The sequence below is a fragment of the Botryllus schlosseri genome, chromosome 8 (assembly GCF_051294905.1).
Source record: "Botryllus schlosseri isolate E-star chromosome 8, Bs_hap1, whole genome shotgun sequence".
Lineage (NCBI taxonomy): Eukaryota > Metazoa > Chordata > Ascidiacea > Stolidobranchia > Styelidae > Botryllus > Botryllus schlosseri.
Window position 1 is genome coordinate 6,730,017 of NC_137243.1, and position 13,390 is coordinate 6,743,406.

The window sequence follows — 13,390 nt, forward strand, 5'->3', positions numbered from 1 at the left end:
AATAGTAAAGTATCCACCCAATTGGGACTTCGTCTATTGATACTGGTACTTGATACTGCTAAAAATGAGGGGAATTATACATATTATAAATGCGCACCATTCGATATCACCAAACAGAGTTTTATAAAGTGGGTTTAACAAGACTTTAACTGGAAGCAGAGCAGTCAACACAATGACTTGAACTCATCATCATACATCATCATCATTGGTTTATTAGCAATTTTATCAGTTCAATACACCACAAAAAATGCGATACAATGAAAAGACAGGAAGATGTCGAAGCGACAAGGAGTAGTCTATGGAATCTGACACCCACCTTGGCCTAGGCGATGTAAAGAGGAGGCATGCACACTGAATGAAAGTAAAGAAGATAGTATAGAAAAAGAATGCGACAAGAAATAGGGCGGCATGTCATGGGAAGCGAGATCGATAGGTCAGTCGTGGTCCGGTAATCTTGAGGATGGACTGTATTTATTTAGTAGTAATTGTTTGTATTTCGACTTGAATGTGGACATGCTCGTCGACTGTCTGATGGCCGGCGGGATACTGTTCCACACATCAGGTCCGGCATATTTGATGGAGCGATGATCTTTTCGGTCGATCATATGATATTTGGACGACGTGGACGCGCGTGTGTTGTACTTGTGCGCTTTTGATTCAGAGGTAAAGAAGTCATTGAAATATTCGGGGCAACGACCGCAGTGAAACTGATACATAAACTTGGCGATTTCTAGTTTCCGCATATCTTCTATGTTTAGGACGCCAAATCTCTTCAGCAGCGACTTATTGGATGGGCAGCCAGGCCCTTTTGGAGCCCTAGCTATGATTCGGAGTACTTTATGCTGTAGTTTCTGCAGTGGCTTGAGTGCAGTTTTACTGGCAGCCCCCCAACAGAGGATGCCATAATGTAACTTCGATTGGATTAAGGATTTAAAGAGTATCAGAAGAACCCATGCTGGCATGAAGCGCCCAAGGCTGTAGAACAGGCCGCACTTCGGTGATAATTTAGTTTCTAGGGACTGAATATGACTCTTCCAGGACATGTTCGAGTCCAGTAAAACTCCGAGATATTTGGCATTATCTGTGTTGGAAACGGGCTGCCCAGCGATATTAACGGTTAGGTTATTTTTTGAATTTACTGTCAGCAATTGCGATTTCGAGGCGTTTATGCAAAGGTTGTTCTGGGCCGTCCACTCATGGACTTTTGGCATTTGGTCACCAGTCAGGGCATCCAGCTCTGCCGTCGAAGATGCGGAAGAGAGGACTTCAGTCATAATACCATGACTCGGACTCGACGCTCTGCTCGATGACTTGGACACGGACTTGACTCGGTGGTGAATTAAAAATGACTCGACTTGACTCGAGTCAGAACTCTAAAAGTGAGATTGACTCGGGGCCTTGTGACTTGGTTACAACCATGTGCCGAATACTGTGCAGTGTGCATGAATCTTTTCTGTACCGCCATCATTGCCGTCTGTTGTTATGTATTTTGGTTGGATGAAAATAAAGACTCTCTCTCTCTCTCTCTCTCTCTCTCTCTCTCTCTCTCTCTCTCTCTCTCTCTCTCTCTCTCTCTCTCTCTCTCTCTCTTCGGCTATTTGGCCAATGTACTCGCGTGAGCACAAAATCCTGAACGCAATCGTCGTAACACATGCTCACTGTGGGGAATGTAATCAGATAAACGAATACAGAGGATTGTCGCATTAAAAGCTTTTGCGAATACTTATGCTTGCGCAGCGCACCAAATTCCCCTGTCATATTCATGTCGGATGTAGACTACTGTAACCCCATTATGATGGTCCGCAATCATGCGTAAATCAACACGAATGGCAAGCTCTGCATGTTTTACACGTGTCATATTTTGAGGCGAGGGTAACTTTCAACCCTCGACCTTTGTCGACGCGGTGCGTCAATCGGCTATATTTCATCTGCGAAATCTGCCAACTGCTGGACTTGACAGTGGACATGACCCCAGTCTGCCGTCATCCGTGTCAATTCCTGGAGGTTCAATATATGCCTTTCGGCTGCACCTATGCCCAATAGCCCATTGCCCAATCATCGTGAAATTGATCATAGATTTACTAATCCGCATATGTTGATAATTTATTGATGTCAGTATACCATGACCATAGCACTGACCAGCAACAAAGAACCTATGTGTAATTCACCAATTTGGTCTCACCGAGGCGGGCGTTGTTGCACAGTGCACGCTGCACAATGTATATCGTGTTAAAAGCAACAGCATGGCATTACTTTCAAAGCGTGCCTTGCAGGCTAGATAATGGAGTACTGTATTGATTGGCGCTAACTTAAGCGGATGTCGACTTTAATAACATCAAGTATTTCCGCGTTCTCTGTAGCTGCATTTGTTATGCGACCTGGGACTGACTGAGAGTAATTTAACACTCGCGGAGCTGTGAGAAATAGGAAACACGCACACATTCGCGTATCTCTGGTTGGTGCGCACAACTTGTGATATTGGATTTTGTGCCCTGAAACGAAGCAGAGTGAAAATGGAGATTAGATTCGGCCTGATAATTGCCTCTATACTTGGTGTTGTCGTTACTGCGAACGCAGAAACGACTAAACTATCTCGCCAAGACGCGCAGAAAGTCCTTCAAGGTAAGTTGGCATCGCTTGTTCGCATGATTTCAACTGTGGAAAAATCGTTACGTTCGCGTGTGGTGTATCCAATGTCAAAATATAAACAGCGCGCTTGCACTGCCAACTAAATTTTCGTGTGGTGACAAGTAGCGACTAATTTGCCTAATAATTTTATTAAATGCTGTCAAAATGACATTGTCATTGCTATTTCTCGCGTAGCTCTGAAATATTAGAGTTGTATTTGGACACCTCAAATAGAACGCATATGCTTACAATGATCTGCCGTTTGCCTACTGTGGACTGAGAATGAAAATTCACGAGGGAAAAATATATCCGCACGTATAAGTGTATCCAATTGTAAGTATTAGGTATACTTCTATGCAGTTGAGTTATTGCTCCTACTTACCAGCGCTGACCCATGGTTTCCTGGTCCGTAATTCAGGCTTAGTAGTTATTACCGTCATTACAGGGAACGGGACGTATAGAGCTATAGCTTATAGTCACTGTAGTGTTCAGGGGTTAACGTATCAAAACCGCTGATGAGTTTTGAAAAGGAGGTAAATGAACCAATTAGTGAGCATGAGCAATCTGGTTCATCGTAGCACACGCACGTGCGAAACGTTATAATAATTTCTTGGTTTTCAAAGCCATTGACCGAGGAATCCCACCAATCAATATACTTTAAAGCTGCACACCCCAGATTTACTGCAGTGATTTCAACCCGGGAATAAAAATAAACGGACAAAATAGATAACATCCTGAAAACGTTGAACATACTGGTTTATAAACAACACCAAGCCACATTCGGAAGGGATTTTGCCTAAAACAAAATTGTAGTTGATGGGATCGAGTCTTCAAAACGTCATGATTTTCCATTCTGAAAATCTTATATCTCATTTTTTAAACTTGCGGGTGAAAATTCGTAATAGCCGATTATTATGTTACCGGGCATATTTGAAGCATAAATCATCTCAAGTTTCTGCAATCGTATCTGCGAACCTGTATTCTATTTGGCATGCAAACCTTGTACGATCGCAGGTATGGTGTGAACCTCTGAAAGGTTCAGGTTGGTGTGAACGCGAACCTTTTTGAAAGGTTTTGTGTGGAGTGGATGCGAATGTGAACCTCATGACGTCACGTGATGTTATATTGCTAATTCCAGCCCTATATTTCAGTGAAGTGATGGCCTATATTGAGTATACACGATATCTAGCGACGACTCGGTCCGCACAATGCTGAAGTAGGCCTACTTATTGGCGTTTTAAACGTCGCCAATTGTATCAACTGGACTGGAGCAGTAAATGATATAATAATCCCCTAAAATCAATAAATCAATATCTTCCGTCGCTTGCAAGGAAATATAAGTTTACGCCTGAACGGTCTATAGGCCAGAACGGACAATGTGTTCGGCGTCTGAGTATTGCTACCTTGATATTGAGCAGAGTATAAAACGGGTTTCTACCGATATTACCCCATTAACAAGTTATACAGCAGTAGGCAGTAGCCAATCGCACGGATTTGGTTTTTATGATACAATATACATATGAAATCAAGATTGACACCGTACGCCTGCTACATTTTTTACATCAGACAACGATATCAATTTCATTGATTGGTTGAATAAGCATCAGTCGCGGACTTACATGTAGTGTATTTCGCTCTTGATGTTGTGTGATTGCGGATCACTAAACACTCAGCAGAGAGTCACTAAATATTCACAAATGGAAAGCTGGGCATTTGGAGCAAACTTTTGTAACAAAGCAAGTGAAATTTTTGAGATTGCCAAGGTGCATGCTCGCTTAGTGTTGATTTTTTATGCTGCCAACGCCATTGATAGAGTGGCCCGCAGTTGAAAGTCAATAAATTTCAACCAAAGATGTTATAATGAAGTGAAAAATGTAATGCATGAAAAAGGTTCACAGTGCAGAACCTACCAAGCAGATATGGGGTAATCGCGATTAGTAATTGTAATCGATTACGACGATTACAGCATTTTCAAGTAATCGCAATCGCAATCGATTACATTCGAGAAAATTCCGAAGTAATCGTAATCGACTACTTCCCATATTTAATCGATTTCTTTGCAAAAGAAGGATTACTTTTTATTTGTACAGGACTATGAGATAAACTGAACATTAGTGAACAAGGAAAAGGTATTATACCAGTTAGTGATAGCACAAACGTCAGATTTTCAAATGCCACTGCTCATTATTACGTCAGAAAGGGACCATTAGCTTTGCTCCTCATTGCGTAAGAAGTATCCAGCTCTCCACACATAGTGAATAGATATTCGATGTACATTTCTGTGATTGTAAGAACACTCACCGTACTGCATATCAGGTTATCAATCCAGACGCCACTACCTCGCAGCAGGATAATTAACCACCACTCTGCCTAGTTTCAAATAGTAACTTTTGTATTGATGTTTGGTTAATGGTTATGCTTAGTTAAACGCGGTTTGTCCGTTGCTGCTTGGCGAGCAGTAGGCCTATGTAGTACGAACGTACACCGGACAAAGGTTTGAAATTTTGTAGCCTACTCGTCAAATAAAACATTACGGTTTCCACGACGAAGCATTAAAATCAACAGCTGCTGATATATATCATAACCGAGCTGGTTCTCGTAATAGCCGCTTGCATTACATTATCTGTATTAAGTTGTAGACAGAATTTTATGTTTACTTTCTCTTATTCTCATATGATTCTACTTGAAACGGGCGCTAATCGTTTTTTCACAATTCTTTACTCAACATTTGGGCCTGCCGCCATAGCCATCGGCTTATATACGATGTTAGCGTGGCAGGACAAACACAGCAAATCGTCCCCCACTCCAAACGTTGCTCTTGGGCCCCTATAGGGTAGTAAATTTTCAAGTTGAAGATTTAATTTCGTCAATAATATTGGTAATTTCATTATATTACTATTCATTTTTAATCCTCTCTCAGCCCCCGATGGTCAGATTTACCTGAAGAGCTGGAGGCACGTAATTCATAATTATAAAATCTTGTATCTTGTAATAATTAGTTACTTTAGGGTATGTTGTTAATTCGTGACCTCCGGTCTGTTGTATAATCAAAAGATATTGATGTGGCCCAAACGTAGCAGACTAAAAAAAAATACGTGCGTGAGACGCACACACTAATTGCCATGTCTTTAATGCTCTGTGGGTGCCCGGGTGGCATTTGCATTGTGGGCTCAGATTGGAAGGACCGGACTATTAGTCACGCCCACCCAGTGCGGCTATTGACAATGGACACATACCCCAAGTTTCGGCCTATGTCTTTCATTAGTAGCACACTTCGTGGATTCGCATGTTGGCCGAAACTGCATATGTGTTTTGGTGTGACGTGGCGCGGTATTAACTGGCACCTAAATGCCTATTACTACAAATTATGCATGCTTTTTTTCTTGGCGTGTATTTCAAAATCAAGCTATCTAGTTGAGACATTTAAATCGCGATGCTCGTAGATAATTTTCAAGTTCATGAAATCTCTCGCAAATAGTCTATAATTTGTGTTGGTTTACGAAATACTTTTGAGTCCCCTTCGAGCTCGCTCCTCACCCTATTAGGAAATTTGGGGTGCGACAGTTGTGCACCTGGCAGGAATGCAAATCGTTGGGTGCGATAAATCGTCCTCTATAAAATAGGCAATCGGTACTTTATGACATAACAAGCAATTATCGCGTCTTTTTTTAAAGAAAGTTGTTATCTCATTAGGCCTCTTCAGCACAATCCATATATTGTCTTCCAATGTAACTTCTAAGATGCAAAATAAATGTAATCGTGAGTAATCGTGATTACTTTTACAATGTAATCGTAATCGTAATCGACTATACTTCCTGATTTTGCTGTAATCGTAATCGTAATCGCGTCATTCAGAAGTAATCGTAATCGCAATCGATTACATTCACGAAGTAATCACCCCATGTCTGCTACCAAGGTTCATTTGTGAACGTGAACCTTTAAATTACTGAGGTTCACACACATAACGCGAACGCGAACCTCACGTTCACACCATCCCTATACGATAGTACATTTAAAGTCCATCGAAACACCCCATCTTCCCACCCCCCCATTTGACTATGCGGGGCGAATAAGAGACATTGGGAACTTGGGCGAGGGTAGATGCTGATTTAAGAGACTGCTGGGAGTTTCTACATCCTTCTCTCTGTTCATCATTACATCTCATTGTGTCTTGTGTATCGCATTGTACATTGTGTTTGTCTGACGATCTGACGACTAATATGATTATTGATTGCTGACAATCCTTCCATCACAGAGGCGTCAAAGGAATTGGGCGGATATATGGAGGAACTACACCGTGATTTCCATGAAATACTTATGGGCGAAGACTTTCACCAAGCATATGATTTCCGCGTTATCATCCAGCCCAAATCCTTCCAATGCTACTATCAGGAAGCTAACGTAGATACTGTTATATCATTGAACTTCGAGGTATGTACTTATCAAGAAGCAATCTATAATAGGGCTATTTGCAATATATTTGCAATGAAAGATATTCTCTATTTTCTAACAGAATGTAGATTCCTCAAAGTACTCCTCAGCAAAATCTATGGTAGTTGCTGCTATAAAAATTGGACACACCGGTGTGAAGGAAATTATTTCGTCTGTCAATTATGAAAATAAGGGGGAACTTGAAATAGAAGTCACAGAAGAAGGTTTGAAAATCATTTTTCGACATCGAGTTTAACTATTCTGAGATCAGCAACTGTTTATTCACGAAACAATCACGATCCTGAGGGGAATTGACCCCGATCCATATATTACCGTAGGATGATGGGGTCAAGTAGTCAGCGTGGGTCAAAGTATAGTCAGCATTGCTTCTCAAGTAGAAGTAAACCCGCAAGTATCTACACAATTGCAAACAGTAGCTGCGATTTTCAAGATATAGGCTAGCCTACCGGTGAAAATTAAAGGCCTGTGTAAATATCCAAGTAATAAGTTTTCCAGTTAGATGTGAGGGGGTCGTTACATACTTTTAGCAGTCGATCAGAGCTTGGAGGCATAGATACTTTTAAAATTGCCTTATTCGTCATCGTGACTAAAGCAACGTGATAAATATCACTAAATAGGTTCAAATTTCGAGACGATATCCTTTTACCCTGATGCGGGGACTATTTCGCCCTGCTGTCACGAGAATTTCATTGCAACTGAGATGCAGACCAGCCTAAAACAGTGTTTCTAATCTTTTGTTTGCTAATGTGGACCTTGACATTCTGGAAACTCGTGAATAAAAGAGGTTATCTCATCAACCCAGTCCTAATCAGGGCATTAAATTTACATCTAAATTAGTTGCTGTTCAACAATCTACCTTGTGACTATATAAAATGTAGCCCTTTCGTATGTGGCCAATGGTAAGCGCTACAAAGTGAAAAAATACACTATGCACATATTGTAAGGACTATGTAGTGGACTATAAGTGGTTGCCACGTTGATCTTTCATGGACCCATTAGAACTAGTCCGGGGACCCCCAAGGAGTAATGGACTCCAGGTTAAGAACCCCTGATGTAAAAACTATACTTTTTACCTAAATTCAAAGAGTAAATAGTAAATAGTTTTGCTTCACAAATTGTGAAGTAGAAGCGCAGGTATGGTCTGAAAATACAGCCACTTGTGTATAAGTCCTACAAGTAGGCAAAACCTAATTGAGTACTCCTAAAAAGTAGAAGTATATCGTTGTTGACCATCTCTAATTACAGTATTGTAGAACATGGTCAAATTTCAACTTTGATTAGGAACTACGCGTCCAAGTTGGGTCTGCCGATTCCCTCCTAACAGCCCTTTATAGCTCCGCTTGAGATTACATATTCACTATAGATAGATGCTATATTGTGAGGCTAAAGATATTGGTTGCATGTTAGAGGATATGATATTAAAAACCATGCAAGTGACGATATAAAATACATAATTACGACGACAACGTCGGAGAGCTATACGCCCACTTGATGGCTCTGTAATCCCAAATGAAATCAATTTTTTCATTTTACATTATCTCTTCACAGGAACTTATGGTTTTTGCTTCGACAATAGTGGAAATTCTGGTTTTACCACAACCCAAATCGTAATCGACGTTTGGAGGAATGGCGAAATCCAGACTTTCCATGAATCCCAAATGGGACGCAATATGACACTCTACAACTTCATGGTATCAATCTGTTATGCCGTCTTTTCACATTTGCCACTATAATGACTCGGTCCCTTTAGGGGAATCTGTATCGAGTGACAAGAGATCTAGCTACAATGCGAGCATCTATGTCACATTCCCGCTCAACGTTGTACCACGATTACATGATACGGAAGTCTAATCTGTCACGAATCAACAACTTCTCGGTCGCGTCTGTATTTCTTATATGTGGTGTGTGCTTTTTCCAGGTAGGTTCAATTTTTCTGTACCTGAATGGTTGTGATTCGATCAGCTTCTGTATCTTTTACTGTATACGTTACCAGCAACGGAGTTTCAAAACTCAAACGAATCGAAATTTGAATCTGTAATTGATAGCTACAGCACGATTAGCTTTATTAGGTCTCAAGACACCATCTATATGGACATTGGACATTGAAGGTTTATAGCAACATTCACTGGTTAATTTAGATCACAGTCTTATCGCCGCCGGTCTTTTGGGTCCGGGTATTTTAGCGATGCAGGCATGGCGTCCTCGATCGGAAATGTCGGACGTAGGGTTGCATTTAAAACAAAAATCAATTTAAAACAAAGATGTTTAAAACAAAGGCCCTAATTTAAACATGTTTTTTATTGTTTTTTTTTATGTTTGTTTTGAAAGCCATGACGTCACGAATATTCAATTGTGACGTCATAGTGGATTGACAATTGACAATATAGGGTAAAAATAGCTCTTTGACGAAATATATGTACTATTACTGTTGAACCGACTATTTTGAGGGTTCCAACCATCCCATATCGATATACGTCGGCTACATCGGGTGGTAATTGTCCGTAGGCTCATACAACATGTTTTTCTGTAAAGTATTTACACAATTATGGGATAATTTTATAACTTGAAAAAAAACAATTTTTTAAAAGGCTTTTTTTAAAGAACTGTTTAAAACATGTTTTAAACAAAGTGTTTTAAAACACCGTTTGTTTTAATTGCAACCCTAGTCGGACGCTAGACCGGCGCCGAATCATCACGCACCTTAAATTTTGTAGATGGAAGGTTCACCTTACCTGACATATCGATCACGCCTACCGTCACATGCCACCTCATTTTTTTGCTTGTCCTTTTATATTTACTTCTTTTACTTTTTGCATTGCGCATGCCTCCTCTCTACATCGCCTAATAGGCCGAGGTATGTGTCTGATCTCAAAGACTACTCCAAGTCGTTTCGATACCTTTCTATCTTTCCGTTGTATCGCAGTCTTGTGGTGTTTTGAAATGCTGAAATTTTATTAATAAACTGAACTGAACATATAGTGCGATGGCAATCGAACAATGATGTAATGGTAAGATAGATTATACATTGTCATCCGATCAAGACACATATAATGTACAATGCGATACACAAGACAGAATACAATGTAATGAACAGGTAGGAAGATGCCAAAACGACCAGTTTACGGTTTCTTGATATGGCATCCTCTTAGGCCTAGTGCCCGATGTTAATCTTTATTCAGCCGTATTTTTCTCTTTTAAACGCTCTGTCTTTTCCATTCGCTTATTTGAAAGAAATTGTGTTGTCAAAAACTGTCGTATTACATGGTCACACCATGTTCTAACTCATTGTAATTAACACATACATTTAAAATGCTGTATGGTGTGGGCTCTTCAAAAATGACTTTTTTTCTCAAATCGTACTGGCTACTTGATAAAATTGTTAGGTTACCTAATTTAAGCCTACACACAAAATTTGGTTCAATTCCAGCCAGTAATGGCTTTGCTACAGGAGAAGAAAGTTTCTAATTATTATACAAAAATAACTGATGAAAAATTTGAAAATTTTCTGTTCACCCCATGAAAGTGTTAGGCTGTCTATAGAAACGATCCTCACCAAATTTGGTTCAAATCCAACCGGTGGAAGCGGAGTTTTTGCCGTCGAAAAATTTTGATTAGAATAAAATAGTATTTACGGTGAGCACAACTATAATAAATAAACAAAGAACCGGTCACCGTAAACACTATTTTATTCAAATTAAAATTTTTCGACTGCAATAACTCCGCTTCCACGGGTTGGATTTGAACCAAATTTGGTGAGGATCGTTTCTATAGACAGCCTAACACTTTCATGGGGTGAACTGAAAACTTTCAAATTTTTTATTATTTATTTTTATATAAAAAATAGAAACTTTCTTCTCCTGTAGCAAAGCCATTACTGGCTGGAATTGAACCAAATTTTGTGTGTAGGCTTAAATTAGGTAACCTAACAATTTTATCAAGTAGCCAGTACGATTTGAGAAAAAAAGTCATTTTTGAAGAGCCCTACTGTGCAGTGTACGTTCATATATTCTCGAGGTACTGCTATCGTAATATACTCATAATTATATTTTTCAGCTACACGTCGTCAAGAAAATGTTTGCAAATCAAAAGACAGTTGTCTGAAACTGACTACATATTGCATGTTTTGTTGACGCTTTATTACACTTATAAAACCATTGCTAATTTCGCTGATGAAATTCCCGCTCGTCATTGTCTTCAAGATAGTGTAGCAATTTGTTGAAGCGGAGAATATGCGTGTGCATGAATTTATGTGATATGTTGATATATTTATGAGTTGTCTGCTTGTCTCAACACTTTTGGTCTCGTGTCTTGCAACATGAAATCTAGATGTATATTTACAGTTGGATTCTGATTCGATAGATGCCCAAGTAAACACCATTGAATTCATTGCATGGCGTGATTTTTATTATGCTTAGGGATGCGAATACAATAAGTAGAATCGATAGAATATGCATTTCTCCGCGAAGGTCAAGAGACACTTAACCCATACATATGATTTGTGATGATGCGGTTGCAGGTAGGCATGGTGATTGACAAATTTTTACATGAAAAAACTTTGTTTTAACGAAATCTGGCCCTATGAAGAATTCCAGTACACCACATACTATGGTAGAAATAATTAAAATTTGTTGTAGTACAACGAAAGATACTTTCCTACATTCTCGGATAGAAAGTATCTGTCCTTACTAAGTAGCTTTCCAAGAATGGAGAAAGAACGTTCAACAGCAGCAGTTGTTGGCTGACAACACTGAAGGTGTGCGTACACTGCTGGTGACGCACCGTGTTGCTTTATTCTGACAATGTTGTCAACATCACAATTTTTCATCATGCGCTTCTTGATATAAGAATCATGCAATGGCCATGCAGTCTTGCTTCAGTTAGGATATTGCCGTACGTTGACCATAACACCATGTCAACCTATTTGCTTCATTTGACCGTTTATGATTCCCTATGAGCAGATAATTGGCCGTCTAGAACCTATACCCTATAACCCTATAAAGTAGGCTACAAGCTGCAAACTAACAAATGATAAATAAGTTCACCGAGAGTGCAAAATCGGCGATACAAACAAAATGCAGAGATCATAAAAGTTTTGACTTTGTAAACAATTTTTACAAATTTTGACCCTATACTCTACAATTTTGACAAAATGTTGACTTGTTTTGACATGTCAAAAAAAATTGCCCTAATGATCAGTATAGTTGAATTGCGACTGTTGGGGTGGTACATCGACTGCATAGTGGCGACAGCAGGGTATTTCTATCCCCGATATTTATGACTCATTTGTCATTAAACAATTGCTATCGCACTGCTGCATTTCGACCGAACATACGATCACACTTTCCAAGGTGAGGCCTCGCTTTTTTGAACTGCTATCTGAAACGGATCAGCTGAAGTCACACTGATTTGGAATAAATAGTCATTAGTAAGGCGATTTTTTTTGGCATGATAAAATATATCAAAATTTTGTCAGAATCGTAGCGTTAGGTCAAAAAGTTGTCGAAATTATTTACCAAGTTTAAATTTTTTGCAACGTGCATTTCGTTTGTATCCAGAGGTGGTCAGTAACGAACTACTTTTACTTTTTGAAGTAATTTTCAGGGGTCTGGAGGAACCGCAGTAAACCTCTTCTCGTGACGCTTGTGACAGCACTGTGTCATTACACCACAGCACTATGTGCCACAAGCGCCCGTAATTTGGTCCTCTGTGTCTGTTTGTTTATTTTGTAGTAAGCATGGTTTGTCGACGACTATGGTCATTTACACCAGGCCGGTATTCTTCATTATTTTAACTAACTGCCTACTTATAACACGGTACACCTCTAGGCTTTTTGTAAGACACCGCTTACGCGGATGAGGTGGCGAGGAGGAGCCTAGGTAAACCTCTAACACTTGGGTATCGGAATTCTAAAGTCGAACTCGAACCCGCACCCATTGGTGTTGCAGCCGCGGGTTATACCACTGCGCTATCTCGCCACGTCCTTTGTGTCATTTTACACAAAAACACCCATTAGGTTGCTTCTTCGTTTACATTTTTCCTTCCTGTTTCTCTTACCAGTTTAGGTGCAAACGGCTGGCACAAGCAGGCTTTAGAGGGGGCGTTTGCGACCACTAATCCCTCCGCCACCATACTTGTGCCTGGGATACTGGCCTGTCAATGCGGGTTCGGACTGTGAAGGCCTGGCGGCCATACTCGTCCTGGGTAGTAGTAGTGATTGGACAGTATTCAAGGTTGGACCACTAGGGCTTCGCATCGACCAGCGTCCAGAGAGGCGATGCTTGCCTTAATACAACCAAATAATATTTTGAAT

At 40.1% G+C, this 13,390-nt stretch overlaps 2 protein-coding genes and 1 long non-coding RNA gene across 3 annotated transcripts in view; 1 reads left to right on the plus strand and 2 right to left on the minus strand.

Annotated features, from left to right (window-relative positions):
- Positions 1-9,660, minus strand: part of LOC145444885 (uncharacterized) — a 208,776-nt gene extending 199,116 nt beyond the window's left edge. Inside the window, exon 1 of the long non-coding RNA XR_013916813.1 lies at positions 9,515-9,660. This is a non-coding gene — a long non-coding RNA (uncharacterized LOC145444885). The remainder of the gene's footprint in view (positions 1-9,514) is intronic.
- LOC145444872 (serine/threonine-protein kinase Nek8-like) overlaps positions 1-13,378 on the minus strand; it is a 123,864-nt gene extending 110,486 nt beyond the window's left edge. Inside the window, exon 1 of the mRNA XM_080322916.1 lies at positions 13,363-13,378. The gene's annotated coding sequence lies outside the window, so the exon portion shown is untranslated. The remainder of the gene's footprint in view (positions 1-13,362) is intronic.
- On the plus strand, positions 2,342-11,466 carry LOC145444882 (transmembrane emp24 domain-containing protein 6-like). Its single transcript, XM_080322929.1, has 6 exons — positions 2,342-2,622; positions 6,884-7,059; positions 7,142-7,283; positions 8,629-8,771; positions 8,831-8,998; positions 11,134-11,466. Exons 1-6 carry the CDS (start codon positions 2,514-2,516, stop codon positions 11,179-11,181), a joined length of 786 nt encoding a protein of 261 aa, XP_080179055.1. The 5' UTR covers positions 2,342-2,513; the 3' UTR covers positions 11,182-11,466.
- Positions 13,379-13,390: the final 12 nt, after the last annotated feature.